The 24,382-nt window shown below is 39.0% G+C and overlaps 1 protein-coding gene across 1 annotated transcript in view; it reads right to left on the reverse strand.

Annotated features, from left to right (window-relative positions):
* Positions 1-24,382, reverse strand: part of SND1 (staphylococcal nuclease and tudor domain containing 1) — a 486,824-nt gene that overhangs the window by 398,169 nt on the left and 64,273 nt on the right. Inside the window, exon 10 of the mRNA XM_043965422.1 lies at positions 23,873-23,986. Coding sequence (XP_043821357.1) covers positions 23,873-23,986 — 114 coding nt within the window. The remainder of the gene's footprint in view (positions 1-23,872; positions 23,987-24,382) is intronic.

The following is a 24,382-nucleotide window of genomic DNA, read 5'->3' on the forward strand; positions in this document are numbered from 1 at the left end:
TGCCCAAATCTCAAAGAACCAGAGGGCAAAGTGAAACAGAAAGAATTGACCAGTCACCTGAAAGAAACTCCAAAATGAAAACTCCCAGGAATAACACAGCCAAAATCCAGGGCTTCCAGACCAAAATAAAAATTTCTGCAGCAAGTCTGAAAGAATTCATGTGCTGAGGAGCCACAATCAGGACCATAAGTGATTTAGCAGTCACCACCAAAAAGAAGCAGAGAGCTTGGAATATAATACTCCTGAAGACAAAGTATATAGATTTATAATCAAGTATCATTTCCCCAACAAACTCAATATAACCCTACAGGAGAAAACAAATGGACCTTTGATGAAATCAAAGACTTCCAACCATTCTTGATGAAAAGACCAGAGCAGTGTAGAAATTCTGGTACAACCACAGGGCTGAAGAGAAACATAAAGAGATAAACTTGAGCAAATAATCATAAGGGAATTAAACAAAGATAAACTCCTTAGATCTAACATGGGGAGATAATACATGTGTTCCCTCTGAATGGATCATCATAATCAGGGGACCTAACCGGTAACTAATTAGACAGAAAAAATGGGAGTAGTTATGTCTTGATCTTAAAAGAAGAATGAAAAAAAAAAGGGAAGAAAAGAGGAAGAAGACAGAAGGAGGCATGGATACAGTATTGAGACAGAAAAGTTTGGGGAAAGTATCTCACATTATCGAGATACACAGATAGTTTTCCATACAAATAATGAGGAAAGGATAGGGGGAGCAGATAGTATTTGAACCTCACTCTCATCTGAACCAGTCAAAGGAGGGAAGAAGACACACATTATTCAACAGAGAGAGAGGAGATGGGGAACATAAACTAGAGAGTAGATTAAGAGAGGGAAGGGTACTAAGAAAAACTAAAGATATACACAAATATTTGTAGTTTTTTTGAGGTGGCTAAGAATTAGAAACTGAGGTACCTGTCAATTAGGGAATGGCTGAACAAGTTATGATATCTGAATGTGCTGAAATACTATTGTGCTGTAAGAAATAGTGAAGAGGGTGGTTTCAGGGAAATCTGGTATGGTTTTTACTAACTGATGCAGAATGAAGTGGACAGAACCAATTTGGACAATGTCATCAAGACAAACAACTTAGACTTAGGATCTCTGGTAAGTGTAATAAACAACCATATTTTCAGAGGACTCATGATAAAACTTGGTAACTACTTCCTCATAGAAAGGTGAAGAACTTGGAATGCAGAGGGACACATTGAGAAATAACACAAGGTCAGTGTGGAAATGTGTTTTGCTTGTCTATACATGTTTGCATTGTAACAGGAGTTTTGTTTTTCTTTCTTTCTCAAGATGGGAGAAGGGATGAAGAGGATTTTACTGATTGCAAAAAGAAATTAAAGGGAAGCCTGGGCAGGTGAAATTCTTTGAACAATTGACTTTTTAAAAAAATCAAAATAGGGGCAGCTAGGTGGTGCTATGGATAGAGCACTGGCCCTGGATTCAGGAGGACCTGAGTTCAAATCCAGCCTCAGACACTTGACACTTACTAGCTGTGTGACCCTGGATAAGTCACTTAACCCCAATTGCCTCACCAAAAAAAAAAAAATTAATAATAATAAAAATTAAAATAGTTAAATAAAGCAGTCAGTTTTGAAAGCTCCTTTACTAGTGATTGGATTTGTCACTAAGGTTTGTTTTTAAGGAATTGAGTGGAATTTCCTGGTGAATTCTGACTACTCACAATAGGTCATTCTAATGCTGATTTTTCATATCATGTTTGGAGAGCCATTTCAGCTTCCGGAACTTCAGATCCCCTCATACAGTTTTACCTTCCACATCTCGACTTTCCCCATCATGGCTTCAATATATCATGGGTCTGCATAAGAAAGTAAATGGGAATTTGGGGAGAGTTTTGTGGAGGCCACAGGTGACATGCAAAGGCCAGCAGACAATACAGAAAAAAATGAGAAACTCAGAAATGCATAAAATATATGTATAGTATTGTATAATGTCAACATATTTTATCTTTTGATAACATAAGAATTTGGACCTTTTCCTCTGGTACAAAGGGAGGGCCAAAAAATTATAGAGATAACCTAACACACTGATTCTCAGATCATTAGTCATGGTTTCAATTACTGAGACAAATGGAAAAGTCATCTTTTCTGTCCATCAGAAGTCAAGGACCATCACCCTTCTGCTTAAGGTACAATGTAACTGTCTTGGCTCAAGAGAGGAACATGAGCCCTGAAACCTTCAGACTTAACTTAAAAATAGACATGTCTCCCAGGGCTTTACAAGGGATCATAAGCTAGAAAGCTGTCCCTAGAGAGGAAGAGACACAGGTTGTAAAGATGACAGCAAGGGCAAGGGCAAGGGACACATTGAACTTTAAATGTAGAACAGCCAAAAAGGCCAGTGGCTATTCAACTATAAAGGAAATGCAGCACCTTCTTCCCTGGCAGAAGACTGGTGACAGCAAGAACTCACTGAAAATTACAGCAAATCAACAAAGGCTGCCTAAGAAAGAGAATGGCCAGGATGCCCAGAGAAGTCAGTGCCAGTGTCAAGTTCTGGATTTAAAGGGGGGGGGGGGGGGGGGGCGGGAGGATTCATTTCATATTCTCATCCCAGAGACCACGAATATTTAAAACTCTCTATCTCATAAGCAAGGGATACTCAATCTGCTGGTAGGATATGTTGTCTGATCAGTCAAGAAGCGTTTATTAAGTACCATGCATTGTGCCTATGATCAGGTTACAAACCAATTCACAGAGATCCACAAAATCACAATTCTTTGCTTTTCCCAAGAAGAACAAAGAATTCACTTTTCTAAACTGACAAGGAGTTACTTGTTCTAAACCACACAAACTCTTCCTACCTGTTGATGACCAATGTGAGGCTAAGTTCAATTCAATTCAATTCATCTGAAACATTTATTAAGCATCTACTACACATGTAATACACTGCAATACAGGGCTTGGGGAGACCACAACAAAAACAAAACAGGCAATGACAGTCACCAAGGTGATCTGTTCCCCGGCCATATTTCTCTCTCCTAATAAATATTTTTACTTTATAAAAAACAAAAACAAAACAAAACAAAAAACCCACCAAACCAGACACAACTGCCCTCAAGGAACTTATGCCAATTATTATCTTTATTATCTTAAATTATTAAATTATCTTTATTAAAGAATAATCCGAAGAAGTGCAGAGCATTAACAACTTGGGAAGTGGAACCTTGTTACTCTGTAGTGAATGAAGAGTTGGGGGCAAAGTCAGACTAAAATTCAAAAAAAAACAGGTACTGGGCATTCTAACTCCACCTTCACCCTGCCCACAACTGAACTATAATAATGAAGCAGGTACTTAAATCCTTACTTACCTTGGTCTTTTTCATACAAGTATCACTACAAAAACAGCAAGACACACTGACAGAAGAACAGAACTATTGGAAAATGACTAGAAGGACTTAGCATTTCTATAACCAACCCTCTGTACACCACATTCAAAAAAGGGTTCTGTTTACTGCAAATGTGCTTCTAACATTCCCACCTCCCCCAAAGACTTTCTGTCCTTTCTGTAGTATAAAACACTGAGTACTCTATATACTCTTTTTTTTATATATATACTCCTTGGGGGGAGGGGGGGGCCCCTGGGCAATTGTGGTTAAGTGACTTGCCCAGGGTCACACAGCCAGTAAGTGTTAAGTGTCTGAGGACAGACCTGAACTCAAGTCCTCCTAAATCCAGGGCCGGTGCTCTATCCACTGCTCCACCCAGCTGCCCCTTTTTTTCTATATACTCTTAATGGTTATTCCAGATTGAATCAAAAGAAAAAGAGCATGTCACGGCTAAGACAAAGACCAAGAAGGGTAAAATGAAGAGGAGAAAAATGAATGCTATTAGATAAGATCTGCAAGGAGAGAATTCTCCTCTTTGGCCAGTGGAATTGACCTCCTGATGATCCCCCAAATGAGGCTGAATGCTGGGAGAGTGACAGAGCATAAACCCAAGGGATGCTGAGGAGGCCATTAATTCCGCCCTTTAGTGACACCACAGTAGAGAATGAGAAATACCCTTTAATTTGATGCAATTTAAACATCAGCCAAAGACTCATCTTGGTGGCACATTCTGTCCTCTGGTCACACTTCTCCTCCCCTGGACCAACCCAACTCTTATATCTACATTTATAAACTAACCACAACAGTCAAACATTTTTCATTTAAGCCACCTAAGCTGTAGCAACTTGCTGCTTCACAAGATGAATCTCTAGACCAATGCTGGAAATAAAGATACTTCTGAAGCAAGTCTATCGCTGGCTGTATCTCCCAGGCTAAGAACTGCTAGGCTGCACATCTTGCTCCAGTTCATAAAGCAGAAATGTCTGAATCTACAGAGAGATTCATCTGGACATTTGTCTGACATACTACCACATGAATTCCACAGGAAGGCCAAATGACACAACAGTACCCAAACAGCCGCAGGGCATCTCACTTAAGAACATGCAATTACTTACATGTCCTGGGTGAAAATGGAAAGGGGGAACATAAGATTAAGAGTTAGGCTTTTGAAGGGTTCTGGGTATCACCAAAAGAACCATAAGTAAGCACAAAGCATTATATTAAAAGAGAATTGTAGGAAGGAAAAGGAACCTGCTGAGCACCTTTAGAAGGGTCCTTAAAAATCACCTGCAAGAAAAATGAGGCTAGATCTTTCATAGGCCCCATGGCAAATGCACATCTGACAACAATTGCAGAGAGGACATGGGGAGGGACAGATTAGGATCCATGATAACAAGTATATGCCCTGACAGGAAATGAAGAAATAAAAGAGAAAAATAAGTAATTCCAATGACCCTTTTAGTAAACAAAGACAAAGCCATGAAAATGTCAGTTATTTGGGAAAAGAAAGAAAAGTCAGTTTAGTCTCTCCAACTCAGGAAAGTTACTTATGACATGAAGTAAGTCAACCTTGAGAAAAAGCCCCTCTCAAAAAAAAAAAAAAACCAACCAGGTTTCCTACATAGATTTTTCAGACCCAAATAAATCCTTTTAATAAAAACTTCATGAAACAGACCACACTATGGGTTTTAAGGCAATTGTTACCTATGCCATAAGAAAAGACAATTTTAAAAGTAAGCACCTCTCTCATCTCTGCCTCCCCCAGGACAATATGAGGATAAGGGAGAATTAGATATTTGAGGCATGCTCTCAATCTTCTCAGAAGATGCTGTAAAAATCCTTCATTATAATTTATTATTTAACGCGTATGCACCTGCCTTACCCAAATTTTCCATTTCTGGACTGGGCCTCTGAGGCAGACAGCACAACCTCATCAGAACTGCCTCATATCCTACCCAGCAGAAGTCACACTATGTTTCCTAATGACTGGAATTTGACTTACTGTAAACAATAATACCTCAAGGCAGATTATAAAACCCAATCATGTCATTTCTACTAGAAAAGCGAGTATGTGATATATTCTCTTTGTTGTTGCAGGGAGGGAGGTGGGCAAGGGGAAGAAAATGAAGAAAGAAAAAAAAAGAATCATTTAAAACCAGAGGATTCATACTGAAATATTTATTACAAACTGACAATGGGTCCTAGTTAAGTTTATTCGCTTACAAACCTCTTCCCTCACCCCCAAATACAACCACACAATTCCTACCACACATATTCAGTATGCATTAAAAATTAATCCATCGGCACTTAACATTTTTACAGTGCCGCTGTGCTGATGGAGCAGGGTTTCTGGAGTGTCAGACCCAAAGCCAGCAATAATCAGTTGTGATATGTGATACACAGATGAGTAACTGTGATCTTTGTAGCTGTAATTTAGTAGAGATGAGACACTGATGAGTTCATGGCTTTGTTTCTCATTAATCTTTTATTGCACTGTAAGCCACGTGTTTTTCACTCTATGGCTCCAAATCAACAAATAAAAAACAAATACATTTTTAAAAAAAGTATTTGCCTAGAAAAGGGCTTTTTGAACCTCTCATACCAGACAAACTACTGACTAAAAGAGAGATGGCCCCTACAAACTAAGTGCACGTCAATCCCAAACAAATGCAATCAGCTCCCCTAAAAGCAGAAAAGACCTCAGAGGAGCCTGCTTCTGGCCCAAGCCTTAAATCAACACTCGAGATATGTGCTTATAGACAGACAACATGGAGAATTTCATTATAGAAAGCAGCCTGAACACAGATTTACCAAAAGGAAGCCAGCCATGCAGATGCACAACTGCTGCATTCTGATAAAGAGGTATCAAAGGCTAAGGAAAAGGAAAGCCTGAATCTAGCTTCCCACTGAGTTGCTCTGTGATGCCTGCTTCTCTTCTGGTTAGTCATTTCAGACTACTAATTAAGAACTACTCATTTCCAGAGTCAAATGTTAGGGACCATGCCTTGGCTTCCCTACAGCAGGACAGCCAATTTCCCGACTTTCATGAGGACTTCTTAAGCACTCTCTCTTGAGAATGTTTATATCCTGTAAATTACAACACCTAGACATTCAGCCTATAATAGCAAAAATGGCGCCAGAAGTTCCTGCATCAACAACAACTTGGCATGGGTCATTTCCTTCTGTGCATCTTTTACTGCCTTTCAAGGGGGGTGGGGGGTCAGGTGTGGGACTCCACGGCCCCATCCACTGATTTGCTATATGAACTCAAAGTCAGTTACACTGAACCTTGGTGGCACAGCTTTCTGGTATGAACAGTGGAATTAATGCCTGGAAAGCACAAAGAGATCCCTTGAGGAAAGAGGCCAGGAAAGTGCAGATGATTATCACCAAAGAAATCATTGTGAAGTGTTTGAGTCTTAGAAAGCACCTGGCACTAGGGAAAACCAAGTTATTGAAAAATAAAAATAAATAAATAAGCCAGCCTTCTGGGTCCTCATAAATATCTCTATAATCAGTAAAAGGACAGTAAAGGGAATAGAGAAAGAGTGCTAGCATTTAATGGGGTTTGGGTAAAATATTATACTTTCCAAAAATTGTTCAAGTGTGGCAGGGATTCTATGGGCTAAAATTACTTTTTTAAATGGCCAAGATACTAATTTCTTCTACTGAACCAACAGGGAAGGACACGGCCAATCTATACAGCATCCTTCATTGGATATTCATCTTTCTATTACCCCCTTCCCACTCTGCCACAGCTGATAAACATCTGTATGGCCACAGTCTCAAAAGAAACAGAACCACAAAGAACCAATGATCCACAATTATCCTTAACCTTAAATATTTTCTAAGCTGGGTCCAGCTAAGAGACAGGGGGAAAGAAAGGGGAGGGGGGAGAGGGAAAAGAGCAGGCACCTTCACTTTGGGACTGGGTAGAAAGATGAGACAAAACCATGGCTGGCTAAACAGAAAAAACAAATTCCTGGCATTCAATATCAGCATTAATAAAGGGACTTTAATCTATGATAAAGGAATAAGATCTTCCCTTCCTCATCTCTGGCAACTTCTGCATGAATTCCTAGCAATAACCACTATCACTGCTGCTGCATTTCCTGTGCTCAGCCCTGGGGATACAAGTACAAAGAATGAAACAATGCCTATTCACAAAGAGCTTTCATTGTAATGAGGAAGAAAACAAATACATATAAATATATTGAGCATCAATATTTAGAAAATGGAGAATAAATACCAAGTAGTTAAATACAAGATAGTTTGGGGGATTCTGAGCCCATGTGCACAGTGTACTGCATAGGGATGCATAACATAAGGTCTTACTGTCTTTCACAATCTCTCCAAAAGAAAAGATGTACCTTTCAGAAAACTATTAAGGTCACAGGGAATATAGGACATAGAAGACACAGACCCTCACCTGAAGAAACTTGCAGTATGGTTGTCATGAAGAAGAGATATATAAATAAAAAATAATTAGATGCTACAAGTATTAGGCCAAGTGCTACAGAAATTTGAGGTTGATCATAATGAGGTTTTCACAGAGAAGAATTTGACCTCAAAGCATGAGTCCTTACCCAACTGCTTTTAGAATGAAAACTCCCACTTGAGAACAAAGAGATGTTCATAAGATATTTACGAGGTGGTTTAAAGGAGCAGAGGAGGAGAGAATAGAAGCCAAGCATGTTAGAAAAAGGCACCTACAGTTTTGAACTGGTCCATCCAATCCAAAGAAAAATTTGGAATTTATGCTAAGAAAGTAACAGAGATGTGTATACCCTCTAAATCAGAGACACAGCTGCTAGAAATATAGTTGAAATATATCCGCCAGGAATATACCCAAGGTCAAAGATAGAAAAATCCAAATTACAACAAAGTATTTATAACAACATTTCTTGTAGTAGGAAAGAGCTGGTAGTAGGTGTCCATGGATTAGGAAATGGCTAGACAAACTGGTGCATGAATCCATCATGCTGTACAACCACCCAAGAATAAAACAGGACACACTTTCTTATACATACAGAAAACTTGAAAATGTGACCTAACAAGTTTAGTAGGAGGGTCATCATCACTGCATATACTTCTGTAGCTTCTTTGTTAGGTTACTGTAACATACTCTACAAGAGACTTTCCTCAATAATCAAACTGAAGTTGGTTGGGCAGCTCTACTGCCAAGTTGTATGAATCCCAGAGGCAGCCCATCATATGAAGGCTCTGAATTGGTGAATGGCCGCCTCCCAGCTTCTAACCATCCTTCAAGATATCGACTGTGCACTCCAAAAATGAAATTATGTGGGTCCTTACTGTAGTTACTCTTAAAGATTTACATTTTCCCTATGCACTAGGCCAGAGATGTCAAACTAGAGGCCAAAACTCCCAAGAGAACTGAACCAGATTAATATGTAATTGGGAACTGTTTAACAAAATATATAAAAATATAACAGAACATAGATATAGCTAATTTGTGGTTTTCTATGTCAATATGCCTCTGGCAAAGGATCTACTTCTATTTTAATATGACACCACTGCCCTGGACCATTCAAGGTCAAAGAGATCAATGGTAAAAATTCTCAAACTGGGGGCAGCTAGGTGTCGCAGTGGATAAAGCACTGGCCCTGGATTCAGGAGGACACGAGTTCAAATTGGGCCTCAGACACTTGACACTTACAAGCTGTGTGACCCCAGGCAAGTCACTTAACCCTCAATGCCCTGCAAAACAAAAACAAAAAATTCTCAAACTAGAGAAAGAAGCCCACAGAGAGTCAATTCCCATTTATGAACTTACCCAGAAAAGCCCTAATAGCAGTCTGCTGCTATTCAGTGACTTAAACAGAGCGTATGTTTTTATACTAGTATCGCTGATGTGAACATATGGCAGACATTGCTGCTTCAGCGAAATGGAAGAAAAAAAACCACTATGACATGACAACACGAAGGTCCCAGATCACAAGCTGCTTCAAACAGATTAGGAACGGAGCAATTAGGATTTTACTAGCAGGGCTAAGATCAGCCCCTTTGAGAACACTGATGTGTGGTCAGAGATCCTAAATTCTCCATAGCACATTACATTATCATAGCAAGCCTCAGACCTGAATGCTCCTTTTCTAACATAAACACTAATAGCACTTCCTTCTTTTAAATCAGATCAGATGCAGATCATGCCTCATCCATGCCTATTCATTTTGTCTACATACTCCCATAAGTTCACCAAGACGGGTCCAACCTAATGTGCATTCTTTCAGTACCATTTATATTGAAAAACATCAACTGTCCTTAAGTTATTATGAGGTAACCAACCCATCTTCTTTTTTTTTTTTTTTTGGCTGGGCAATGAGGGTTAAGTGACTTGCCTAGGGTCACACAGCTAGTTAAGTGTCAAGTGTCTGAGGCCAGATTTGAACTCAGGGAGTCCTGAATCCAGGGCCAGTGCTCTATCCACTGTGCCACCTAGCTGCCCCCTCATCTTCTTTTTATATTTTTCTTTAATTTCATCCTTTATCCCAATCTCTGCTATTCAGTTCTTGACTGTAATGTGTAGGAACCTACTTTTGTCCACCATGGCCAAGATAACAGTGAACAATTTAAATCTGAAAAATCTGAAATGAAATGAAAAAAGTTAATATAATATGGACCCACTGATTGGCCAGCAGGAATTTGAAAAAAAAAAAAAAAACAGCCTGTAGAGGATATTAATGATCCTGAAATCAATGGGTCACACCCCAGTGATGCAAAAATTCTAGTCCACTTAGCAAATATGCCCCTTTAGCAAAGAAGGCGAGATCTCCTAGCTACCACAGATAGATTAAAATATTTAGGATGTTCAGTTACTACTCCATTTGCTCAGATTCTACATTTACAGAAATACCTTCTGATCCTAATTTGGTTTTCCAGAGAAATTTCTCTACAGACAAGAGAATGTGCCGACTGACTGAAATAAATAAGCCTTCCAGTAGGCTTGGCAGTCATATTTTCCTCAATGTATAGTCATTGGGTCATAGAATATTAGAAGTGAAAGGGATTTTAGAGATCATCAAGCTCATCTCCTACACTGCAAAGACAAGAAATTCGAGGTTCAGAGACATTAAGGGCATTGCCCAGGTCACACAACTTCATGGTACAACCTACACTAGAACTGGGGCCTATGAACTTCCTCCCAATCTAGCCTTTTCTCATGCTTTCTTTGTGAAATAGTTACAGTTCCCCTAAATTTATTCTCTACTCCTGACCTCAGTTTAAAAAGAATAAATCAATATGCCGGTTCACAGATCAGATCCCTGTGAGTTCTATTAGTGTGAATCAATTCAACAGGGCTTGATCATCTGTAGAACAATAGGCAGAACAGTGTTTATTGAACCTGAAAAGCTGAGGCCTGGCCCCTACAGCAGAGGCACAGCTGCCATTAAGCCCATCCCAAATACAGAGGGCCTTTTTACCCACCACACACAGATCACCAATTAAGAGTACAATAAAATGCATTTAACATAATTTAATGTTTCTCTGATGATTCAAGAAGCACTTCAGGATCTTAAAGTACCTCATTATGAACATCAACTATCATTGTACTGCAGGTGTGCACAAGTTTGGGTGAATATAGATTTCTAGTTGACAGAATGCCCAATAAGCCAGTCTGACAGTGCTTGAAGCCCTTTTATCCACAAAATGCTCCCAAATTGCCATTATGCATGCTTTAGTCCACAAACTCCTCTAGTAACATGCCATGACCCTATGCCAGAGAGTTGCTTGCACATGCTAGAGGCAATGGCCAACTCTGCATTTGTTCCTTTCCCTGTCCTACAGGCAGAAAATTCAGTTAGTACAGCAGTTCATGGGATGTGAACACAGATGCAATAAGGCAATATTTCATAAGCCCTTTACTTTGCTACACAGAAATAAATTCACCCTGAAAACAGTGAATGACAAGGCTCCCACAAGCAAAACCTTTGCCTAAATAGTCTGTGATAAACCCTGAGGGATACAACCGGTCCCTCAATAACTGTTATCTGAAGCAGGTGGATTTCTTGAGACATAGCTTTTTCACAGCGATCTGTAAGATTAGACTCTCAAAGAGACTAAAAGACTCTCAAAGCTAAGTAGGAACAAGTCAAGGTACTAGTTGGCTAGAAGACCTGGAAGAAAAGCATTCTATTTCTGCTATTGCAGGAAATAGCAGGGGCATTAGTACCTCTGAACCAATGGTCAAAAGAGTAATGAATCAGAGGTCCAATGAGGCTACCTTAGCAAAACCTCAGTTCTTGAGTCTGATCAATGAGCACCAGTCTCCCAGAAATGGCATCTATACACTCTCAAGGAGTCTGTGGTTAGAATTAGGGGGCATGCTTGGATGTAAAAAAGAATTGCATCGGGGGCAGCTAGGTGGCGCAGTGGATAAGGCACCGGCCCTGGATTCAGGAGGACCTGAGTTCAAATCTGGCCTCAGACACTTGACACTTACTAGCTGTGTGACCCTGAGCAAGTCACTTAACCCCCAATGCCCCGGCCAAAAAAAAAAAAATTGCATCTTTATTTCAATTTAATTAGTTTGCTTTGTAATCCTATGTATTTCCATTTTACACATTTTCATAAATAATTCTGAGAACAAAGAAAGAAAACTGAAACAGCAGGGACAAATGTCAAATTCATAACTCTTCTTTCTAGAGACTAAGCCATTGAGCAGAAGGTATCTATGACTTCATCTGCCTAGAGATATTTCACTTTCTGTATAGATTTAGTACTGTAAGGGCTTTCTAGAGATCATCCAGCCCTAGATTCCTTTGTGTGTCTTAGCACTCTGAAGAAGTCTATGCACTCCTCAGAATAATGTTTTTAAATTGATAAAATATACACATAGGATCACATAGGAAAACAATTATATCAAAACAGTTAACAAAACATTAAAAAAAAATAAGTTCACATACTCCAGCTTAAGAATTCCACATCTAGTTCCATTCCTTTCATCTGAAAAACTGGAGAGCCAAGGACCAAAACTGAAGTACTTTATCTAAGGCATTATCTAACGTATCTCTAGACCCCTAATCTAATTTGGGGGATTTCTCCCAGATACTATGTGGCTTCTCCAATGAACTAATCCAACCCAGGCACAGTAAAACTATTAGGTTTGGTTCTATGCCTTACTCCCAACTTTAAATTTAGACCTCACACACAAAGACACAGACAGGAACACTATATCATTGTTGATGTGTAGGCTTAAAACATGAATTCACAAATTCATTTACTGGCAGTCAGTGAATTATATGCTTAAAATCGGTGTCTGTGTTGCATATTTAGAGCTTTACTCATTAAGATATCAATTTAGATAAATTCTGGGAGCAAAAGGAGATTGGTCTTGCTTAAATTGTGCAAATGTGGTTTTCCAGAACATAAAATTCCATTAACAAACAGCTATAATTTGGCTGTCCAAGAAAACCCATGCCTAGTTTTAAAAAAAAAAGAAAAACCTGAATTCAAGTCAAGATAAGACAAGTGCAGATTAGGCTAAAAGGGAAAGCTCTAAGCAACCAAGCCCCATTCTACCTAACCAAACCTGGAATAAATATATAATAATGGAGAAAACAAGCCCTTTCCAATGGCCTCTACAAGTCAGTAACATAAGAGATTTCTTTAGTATTAAGAATGCTAATTCACTTTCCCTAATCCCATAAGAAAAAATGACCAGGATTTTGTAACCAGGATGTAAGAGGGAATAATCTCAAATAGGTAAAATGAGGGGAGGATGAGGGAGAAAGGGGACACATTTCCATAAAATACCAATCAAGAGTGCTCAGAAAAGATTGTTCAAGTCACTAACTCTTGAATGAGGTAAGAAAAACAGATTGTATTGGGAGGTCAGCTAAAGCAAATAAGTTGGTCCTAATTTGACCAGTCAGCAAATTTACCAAATAAGGGGAAACAAGAAAAGCATCTACATTTTAACTCAATGCACCAAAATTACACTGTCTAGAAAAGGATATGGATCTGGGGAAGATGTGAGGTGGGAGATGAAAGAACAAATTCTCAGCTATATACATTATATCATATTAGTTAACACAGACACGAGATATTAAATAGTATCACCTTCTGAACTCAAAATTCATTTCTTTCTACTTGATAAATGCAGGAGATGAAAAGCTGTAGGATTTTACTATGCTAAATTTTTTAGTTTATTAATTTCTATCTACTACTATCAGGTACCTTCTGATCAACTTGTATCTTATAGGATGGAGGCAAAGCTCTCTAGTAGAGCACTACTGACTCTTCTTCACTGACTCCCAAAAATCTTAGTGAAATATAAGACTTAATAGCTTAAAACTGCACTAAGACTTTTGGATCACTCTGTATTTTAAAGTTATTAAATAAAACAGCATACTGGTTTATCAAGAAAACCAGGTATAGTTTAGACTGTAAACTCCTTGAGGGCAGGGATTGTCTTTTGCTTCTTTTTGTATCCCCAGCACAGCTTAGTACAGTGCCTGGCACACAAAGTAGGCACTTAATGTTTATTGAATTGAACTGAATATGCAAACAGAAGTCTGAAAGAGCCATGGGGAAGGAACACTGAGGCGAAAGGTGAGGAAAGATGTTGGGAGAGAAGAAGCAGGCTTAGAGCAATTCAGCAAAGGTAGGAAAGATAGAAGGGAAAAAAACAATTGGACTTTTTCCGGAAAAGAACAATACATACTAGGAGGAAGAGCAAAGAGCTCAAACAAATTTCCTCTCTCATGAGGAATGAAAAATAAAATAAAACAAGTTTTAAGTGATATCAAATTTCCTCAGCCTGCTAATTCAGGACATCACAATGGCCAATAAAAGCAAATAGACCTATCACTTGGCACTCTCATTCAGAAGAGAATAGAAACTTTTATTCCTACATTGTTGTTATCATAGATCAAAAGAAAAGAGGTTTAGAGGAATAATAATAATAGCAGACATTTAAATAATTCATTAGACTGTAAATACATTGTAAAAAGGGACTGTTTCATTTTCTGTACTTTTCGAATCTTCCCAACTCCAGGCACACTGCTCTATCCACTATGGCATCGCCTATCTGCCAAGATCCTACAGATTCTACTGGGAAAAGGGATATTTGTTTATTTTGGCTACATGTCCAATGCAGTGAAACAGGAATCAAATATACAACTGGAACTCTCCAAAGTATGAAAAGTAGCTGACCTAGAAAATAAATATCATTATGCCCCCTGAAAAAAACATATCACTATAAGGAAAAATGCTTTTTAATGGACAGCCATCCCTCAACATTAATGATTTTATATTCACAATTGTGGTTATTCACAGGTTGATCATCAATAATCAAATGGGAATGTTTGGAGATTTAGGCACATTGCAGAACATCACAGATGACATGTTTCTGTACAGAAAATTTTTAAAAGTCATAAATGCATAAATATTGTACATTATTAATCTATGCTATCATTTACTCCCATAAGCATATATACATAAATTTATTATAGACCGTTAAATTTGGTTAAAAGTCTCAGTGTCCTGAAGCAAAAGCTTCTTAAATTGTGTGTCTTGACCCCATATGGGGCAACAACAGAGGGGCAGAGAAAAATCTGGCAGTGTTTGATTTGTATACTTAGTTTACATACCTATATACCTGGGGTCACATAAAATTTTCTCAAGCCAAAAGTGGTCACGAGTGGAAAAAGTTTAAGAAACCCTGCCCTGTAGAACTACAGGCTACACACTCTCTTTGGAAACGCCTCTTCTTTGTCTCTCCACCAACCAGAAACAAACAGGCATATGATTTTCTCCAGCAGTGACAATGATCTTTGTGTCTAGTGCTTTTCTCAGGAGAAGGACATCCATGAAGCAGTTGCTGTAGCTACAGCGGCAACTGAAAAGACTCAATGTGTGAGATGCTAATCTCTCTCACAGAGAAACTATGACTTTTTTATGTTGTAGTGTATTGTTTTACTTGTTTTGTATGTTAAATAAATAGGATCACAATTATTAAAAATAAAGGTTTGGTGGGGCAGCTAAGTGGCACAGTGGATAAAGCACCAGCCCTGGATTCAGGAGGACCTAAGTTCAAACCTGGCTTCAGACACTTGACACTTACTAGCTGTGTGACCCTGGGGAAGTCACTTAACCCTCACTGCCCTGCCCCCCCCCCAAAAAAAGTTTTGGGTGGGGCCTAGAGTTATTTGAGGTTTTCTACATTCATGCAGGACTGCAGCACCCAGGCCCTATAAACAGCAAGGGATAAGGACTTTTTTTTTTTTTTTGGTGAGGCAATTGGGGTTAAGTGACTTGCCCAGGGTCACACAGCTAGTAAGTGTTAAGTGTCTGAGGCCGGATTCAGACTCAGGTCCTCCTGAATCCAGGGCCGGTGCTCTATGCACTGCACCACCTAGCTGCCCCTGGGGTAAGCACTTTTAAAATTTTTCAACTTATGAAAATCTAAGTCTGAAAATGTTATAAAGACTCCAAATTTCAAAATTCAGTTGAAATTATCCAGTCAACAAATATTTATCAAGCACCTAGAGGATATAAGTCACTATGCCAGAATTTGTCATGAAAATAGAGGAATAAGACTGAATCCTTGCCCTTGCTGACTCTGAAGAAGCTAAGCGAACACACTAATAACATAAAGTAGACTGTGATAATTTAGAGATGGGAGTGGAATGCCACTTGTGGGGATCAAGGAAGAAGATTTTGAGGAGTTGACAGCACTTGAGCTTGGGCCTTGAGAAATAAGTAGGAATTGTCAAACAACAGACATGTCAGGCATGAAATCAATATGAGCTGAGGCACAGAGAGGCTAAGCATGGCCCAAAGAAGAAGTCTCCTGGTTTGGCATGAAGGACAGGATGGGCAATAAAGATGAAAATGGAAAATTGGAGATAAACCATAAAAGCCTTTGAATGCCAAAATAAGAAGACTTTATTTAATAGGTAATTTGGAATCATTAAAGTTTTTAGGCAGGGGCTAATACAATCAAAATTATGTTTTGACAAGATTAATGAAGATGTGGAGAATGTACTAAAGAAAAAGAATTAGGAGGCTATATGAAAGAGTCCGTAAAAAGGGTGGTGGATATACGAATGGTGAGAGAAAGGGAAAGATGCAAGGTTAAAGGAGAATTAGCTAACAAAATGCCTGAACTGCTAGGAAAATACTTAAGAGTAGCTTGAATAAGAGAGGTATTAAAAGAAAGCCAATTGGGGACCAATCTTCAAAAGCACATAAAATCCTGAAATTAACCCCTCTGGTGGATTGAACTTAATCTTCAGTAAGCTAATGGAATATACATTATGAGGAAAACAACAAACACATTTCAGGGAGGGGTAGAGAAGGGCAAGACACCAAAAGAAGCAATCAAGACAGGGATTGAGGTGGGGGTGAGAGGTGCGGCAATCCAACCATCAAAACAATACGATTACAAAGGAAATAGATAAACAGGACCACAAATACCTCCACTTTCAGGGCCTCTAAAAACAAGCTTATGCAGCTCTAGCTAGCACAGGCAAGGGAAGTAGATGTGAACTTGAAATAGGGAGAGATAACAACTGTACTACCACAGCAATATGAAAGCTACCTCAAGTCAGAAGGAAGAAGAGGGTGATTGGGGAATAGGGGGAAGAGGGATGCTAAACTAGACAGAGCAAGCATAGTAACTCCCCAAATGATGCCAAATGCATTGACGCTGCCAAGTCCCCACAGGGACAGAGAATTACTGCATCAGCTCACAGGAGATAGAGGTGAGACACATGAGCACATCAGTACCAGGGAGATTTAGATAAATTGGAAGGAATTCAAAGCTGCATAATAATAGTATTGATTAAATGGAAGGAGGGACGAACTTACAAAGATAAATTAAGAAAGGCAAATTAGTATTGAATAAGAGACAACTAAAATGCAGTCTGACCATCCAGGATATAAATATAAATATAGATAGAATATAAAATGCAATGTCTAAAGCAGACACACTCAAGGGTCTCTTGGGAAAACATCACCAAAGAAAATGGTTTAAAAAGGAGAAAAGAAATCAAATCAAATAGAAACAGATTAAGACATTCTGGTAATAATTAAGATGAAGCCTTTCCAAGGGTGGCAGATGAGAGGACAGGGAAACCAATTAAGCAACAATAGTCTCAATGCAACAGTCCAAGAAAGAGGTAATGAGAATCTGAAATAGGGTGGTGGTGGTAGAAATGAAGAGAACCAGCAAGTGCTTTCCCCCAAAATAAAACGGTTACAGAGCTTACAGTTTGAGGAAATTTCTTATTTGTTAGAAATAGCAGCAGAATATGCACTAGAAAGAATCATGCCATCTCCCCAGGTACCAAGTGATTCAAACTCTCTACAAGGAGTCAAACATATCCCCTGTTGGTTTGCGCTACCTTTGCCCCAGGAACGACCAGCCTCCTTCTCTAAATGATTAAACTCAGCTACTATTCCCAAAAGAGAGGTGAGCCACAAGCTGGGGTCATCCTAAAATGAGCAAAGACACACCCACTACTTCTGCATAACAATTTTTTAAGTCAAACAAACACAGATGGTTTCAAGCACTCTTCTCTAAAATACCTACATCAAACACACCTGATGCTGGTACAGAATTCCTCTGCTAGGGCTCTAACATATTCAAAGTCTTTTGATCACAATGTTCCGGTCTCAAAAATCACTCCCCTGGAAACCAGTAAAATGCCATATTCATTTCAAAGAGGCTTTACTTTTCACCAAGGTCCCTAGTGCCAAGCTGGAGTCCCTCTATAATTTTCTATTTGCCTTATGCTCCCAGTCAAACGCCAAAGATCATAGTCAGTGGGTTTATTGGTTTGCCCCTGACATAACTTAAGAGACTTTGGCCCTCCAGCTTTAAACTGTTGTGCCTGACTGGGGCAGAAGCAGCTAAGTAAGGCTACATACAGCTTTATAGTCCAAGAGAATCAGTCAGTTTGCCTTTAAAAATCTAAACTGAAGGGAATAAGTTCAAAACTGCTTTTAATTATTTCTGAATGGGAAGTACCCTGGAGCTATGTGGAAGAGAGAGACATAAGATGGATGTAGCTAGTAGCACCCAAACTTCCCGGCTTCTGACAAAATCCTTTGGGAATCCCCAAAATGTTCATAAAAAGCATGGAACTGCAGTTCTTGTATACAAACTAAATGCTTACAGAGAAACCCCAGTAGGGTACCATCTTGGGAACAAGTGTCCCAAAACAAATGGAGCACAAAGAAAAGAGCAAAGTAATGAGGTTTGGGGGAAAAGTGACGTCGTAGTATTTTGGTGTGAAAAAATACCATCTTCCTGCTTTTCTACCAAACCCAGCATGCTTCCTGGCAATCCACACTGCAGAATACAGAGATGCATTTGTAGAAGAGTAAGTGACCAAAAAGACAGGAGAATGTGACTTACAGCATAGACTCAGAGAACTCAACATCACAGAATAGCTTGCTGTATCAATTAGAACACTATACCTTAAAAAAGAATCCTGAGGTCTTCTACTTGAATAAAAGTAATGTAAAAATAGAAAATATTAATAAAAAATGTTGAATAGGGAGAAGGGCAGGGTCACATGATTCCGAAGATCCTTTCCAGCTTTAACAGTTAAACTTTTTTAAAAATATTGATCAAGGAAAACAATAAAAAAGAAAAAAATGTTCAAGATGGCAGATTCTGAGTTTCTAATTTGTATTTTCCCAAGGTTCCAAGCAGGGGTGAGGAAAGGGTATACCACTGAGAGCCCTAATATAAAATAAAGGTATCACAAAAGAAAGTAAATTTCCTACATATCACAATTTAGAGAGAATTTAACTGGAAAATGAAAACGCTTTCAAGGCAAATTTCAATTTTGCCTATCTTTCCCAACACTACATTGCAAGAGGGGATTTTACTAGGGAATCAGCTAGCTCCTTTATCAGATGCCTAGGAGCTACATTTCCTCTGTCATTAACACTCAAATGTCACTCAAAACCCAATTCAACAATAAAGCATGGGGTTTTCCAGTTCTGGGTCTAACTCGAATGCTCACTAGGAAGTCTTAAGATTACACAATATGAAACCTCTTTCAGAGCAACAGAAAGAGAAGAAAAAAAAAAAAAACCAAGTCTTTTTCCAAGACTTAACACAAGTTTCCATGTGCCAGACACCAGGACAAAAACCACACCTCTGATGTATTTGATAAAGCACTGAAACTCAGGTCACCAAGGGAACCCTCTTCATATATTCTATTAAAGATCCCAAAAGTTAACATCTCCAAAGAATGAAACACTGCTTCCACAGAATAACTCACTGTCTCTAAAATACAGGAACTTACTAAGTACTATATTACAGAATGATGAAAGATCTCTATAAAGAAGCTTGTATTTCTATTTCTAATTTATGAATATTACAAATCAATAAAAACACTTGTAATAGGATCATCTGACCAAAATCTTTATGGGACACAAATCCTACAACCAATCCCAACCCCAACCTGGTATGTTTCTAGTCATCTAGACAGGTGTTACCCAAAATCCAAAGTATCTATGAAGGAACACCTGAGTATTATAGAAATTACCAGAAATTAAAACAGTTCCTTCAATTACGCTATTTTATTCAAAATCCTTCCTTCAATGGGCTATAACTAACACACACATATATGTATGCACACACAGCCTCCCACAAAAACATCTTTTTCAGAAAAAGGGAAGGAGGAAAGAATAGCCTTAGGCAACTTTGTTTTGCTGCTAATGTCCAACTTGGCATCTGTATAATTCAAAGCAAAGGAATAAAAAAAATCTTTACCTTCCACACACATAACCCCCAAACAAATATAGATCACAATGAAGGACTATACAGTTAATGGAATCCTAATAGAATTTATAGAAATGTGAAGAAAGTATAGAATAAATAAAACTCAACCTACTTTTTCCTTCACCTTGCTGTATGAATGAATGAATGAATGAATGAATGAATGAATGAATGAAAAAGCATTCATCAATCCTATTACCCAAGTGTTTTCTGGAGCGTTAGTATCATATAGGTAAGTACAGGGAAAGAGGGAGAAAAAAAAGGCAACCGGTCTCCCCACACTAAAAATATAAAGCTCTGAACCTGAAATGATTAGTAAAAAGTCTAGACCCAATTCTAAATTCCACATCCATACCAATCCTTCACTCAGGAGCAACAAATATTTTTACCCTTGGAGAAGATACTGTGTCACTGGAAAACTAACCTCTTAGTCCAAAAAATTTGCTGCCACCCCACCAATATTGTAAGAGTCCTCTGGCCACCCCACACCTACCAGAACTTTGGAAAACTGCTTAAAACAACTCTAGAAGGCAGCTAGGTGGCGCAGTGGATAAAGCACCAGCCCGGGATTCAGGAGGACCTGAGTTCAAATCCAGCCTCAGATACTTGACACTAGCTGTGTGACCCTGGGCAAGTCACTTAACCCTCACTGCCCTGCCCCCACCCCACCCCAAATCAACTCTAAAACCTACTTTAAAATAATATTTTGGCTGATGATGCAAGCACAAAAGTTAAACTATGGGAATTTCCAAGTTACAGTTGCTGTGGGAACACTGCAAAGCAGAGATGTAGAATTGGACATTACTCTTAACACTGATAAATCTGGAGATGTGTATTTACTCTGTGCAATGGGGCAGAGCTATAGTTACTAAAAGAACCTTAGTTTGGCATTTCCAGACTTTGAGGGATTTAAATTCTCATCCTTCATGAAGCATTGTTTGCTGCATCAAATTGCCTCTTTTAGTGAAGAAGAAAAAAAGAGAATGAACCGATTGGCCATCCATCCAAATGAACTCATTTTGTGTGTGTTTTTAATGCATGGTCTGCTTTAAAAGACAATTGTGTTATTTTTATTTTACCCTTATATGCTATCACTATTATCTCACAGAAAATTAAAAGAAGACATGAATTTCAACGTGTAAAAAGCACAGACATGTCTACCTCCAGAACTCTAGAGAAACAAATTTGTTCCCTTCAGAACAAAAAGAGACAAGAAGACGACTAGTAAAGGTGCATTTTACAAGCACTGCATTTAAAAAAAAAAAAAAAACCCAACACCTGCACAAGACAGGACTGAATTTCCCAAATCTGTCCAAACATTTGCCAATGGCACTCATTAATTAGGGACCTATTTTTGGACCCATACAAAACTGTTCAATACATTAGTTGGTTACCAAAAGGAAAAAAGAAAAGTCATAAAGTAACTTTAAGGCCCATGAAATCATGCTATATCCAAGCTCATATGTATACCAAGCACCTCTCATAATTCAGAGGGATGGGTGCTATACAGGTTGGCTATCTAAAAAGCACCCCGAAGAGGTGACGGAGGGGGGGCAGTAAAAAGCAAAACACTTTTGAGGAGGGATAACGTGAAAGAAGATTTTAAAAATTGAGTAAATATCAAGGGGAGGCAATAGGATGATGGTAATACAGTTAGCAATAGTAACTGTGAAAGAAATTATGAGCAAGATGCTATCAGAAAGACCTATGAAAAATGCAAACCATCAACAGAAAAAGAACTGATGGTATTTGAATACAGATTGAAGTATAACTTCATTTGTTAGTTTGTCTTGCTGAAGTTATTCTATTTTCTTTCACAACTTGAGTATTGTGATGTAAAGAACTGTTATTTGAGGCTTTTATGCCTGGTGCTCCACCCACTGGTTGTAGCGGTTGCCAGGGCTCTGGCACCTCATGTCATCACCACTCGCCGATGCCTACATAGGCCTGGCAAAATTATAATGATTCGAAAGCCTAGTGAAGGCAGTCATGTGACTGTCAGAGCGGCCATCCCATTGGCTGGGGCTGTGTGGGGTGTTTCTAGGTTTAGGGGAGGAGAATTGGGCACTCTAGGTTGAAGCTGGAAAGCAACAGGCATTCTGCTGTGTATTTTCAGCAGATTCCTGGGCAGTGGTATTTTTTCAGGTATTATAATTTCCCTTTCCCCATTTTATTTCCTTTCCCTTGATCCTACTGATCCTGTTTGTGTTTTTTTTTAAGTTCGTTCTTGTTAAAATAAATCTTGTTCTGTTTTGAGGGAGGCTGCCGGTTTCCTTCCTTGCCCCAATATTGCGGCGAGCCGCTTAGCTAACACTCCCCAATTAAAAATTGGTCCCCACAGTGAAGATGCTTGGCATAATTGCACATGTATGCCTTATGTTGAACTGCTTGATTTCATAGGGAGGGTTTAGGAGGGAGGGAGGAAGAAAAATTTAGAACACAAAGATTTTTTAAAAATCAATGTGAGGTGGGGCAGTTAGGTGGCACAGTGGATAGAGCACCGGCCCTGGAGTCAGGAGTACCTGAGTTCAAATCCAGCCTCAGACACTTAACACTTACTAGCTGTGTGACCCTGGGCAAGTCACTTAACTCCAACTGCCTCACTTAAAAAAAAAAATCAATGTGAGGGGGCAGCTAGGTGGCACAGTGGATAAAGCACTGGCCTTGGATTCAGGAGTACCTGAGTTCAAATCCAGCCTCAGACATTTGACAGTTACTAGCTGTGTCACCCTGGGCAAGTCACTTAACCCTCATTGCCCCTCCAAAAAACAAAACAAAAAATCAATGTGAAGAGACAATGAGCAGGTGGATTTCTGAGAAAGCTGGAAGGACTTACATGAATTGATGCTGAGTGAAATGAGCAGAACCAGAACATTGTATATAGTATCAACAACATTGTGTGTGATAAACTTGACTCGTCTCAGCAACACAATGGTCCAAGATAGTTTCAAAGGACTCATGAGGGAAAATGTTCTCCAAATTCAGAAAAAAAGAAATGTGGAATCTAATTGCAGATTGCACCATACTATTTCTACTTTTTTTGTTTTCCTTTTATGAAGTTTTCCCCTTTTGCTCCGATTCTTCTTTCACAGCATGACTAATGCAGAAATATGTTTAATGTGATCGTACAAAAGACAAGTCACCAGCACTCATTACTTTAGGACTCAAAGCTGAAAAGAAGGTACCAGCCTACTTTGGAAGAGGAAGTTCCCTCATTATCTCAGCATGATCTCTACACCTACCACCTATAAAAGGCTATCAAGAGAATAGACCCATGAAAAAAAGGCATTGTTCCAGGTGATACAAGGAAGCAGATTTGGAAACTATGAAATTAAGCTGACCAATGAGAAACAGTGCCAAGAAATCAGGCACTGCCTGAGACTAATGATGTTGGGACCATCCCCTCCTCAAGCTCCAGAATAGTGAAAAACAATTCTTTTTCAACATCTTGCACATTCCAACTACTGAAGATGACTCCAACCACAAAAAAGAAAGGAAAATAAAGGCTCCAATACTGCCACTCTAAATGGGGTGAAGTTGTGGACTTATGTGCACCAGAGGCTAGCCAAAGGTTACAAGAACAGTGCTACAGGTATTTCCTGGCATGCTATTCAGAATTCTAAAATTAGTTCCTTTCTTCATTCCCAAATATAGCCCCCACAGCGCAGCTTTTTCTCCACAGTTTTTTTTAAACTGGACTCTGACATCCTCCCCATTCTCACCTGTGTGCTCTCTCCCTCCAGTCTTGGGGGTCGGATGCTGGATAGATGGATGGTCTTGTAGTCACCAGAGTTCAGTTTCACAACAATGGCATCAGCATTTAGCACCTGCATCACCTGTGGGAAAGAGAGATAGGTGTTGTTTCAATGGTTCAAGTCTATCAGAAGTGCTAAGGAAATGACCCACACTAGTCACAAGCCAGTCACCTTTAAGTAAATGGCAAAAGCCCACCACTTCACCAAAAAAAAAAAATTTCTTTTAAATTATATGATTATAGCCTTTAGGGGCAGCTAGGTGGTGCAGTGGATAGAGCACCAGCCTGGAGTCAGGAGGACCTGAGTTCAAATCCAGCCTCAGACACTTAAAACTTACTAGCTGTGTGACCCTGGGCAAGTCACTTAACCCCAATTGCCTCACCAAAAAATAAAATAAAATAAAATAAAAAATTATATGAAAAGCCCACCACTTTTCCCAGTGCCATCCCAAATCTGTCAGTCCACCAAGATTTTACT

The sequence above is a fragment of the Dromiciops gliroides genome, chromosome 5 (assembly GCF_019393635.1).
Source record: "Dromiciops gliroides isolate mDroGli1 chromosome 5, mDroGli1.pri, whole genome shotgun sequence".
NCBI classification, from domain to species: Eukaryota; Metazoa; Chordata; class Mammalia; order Microbiotheria; family Microbiotheriidae; genus Dromiciops; species Dromiciops gliroides.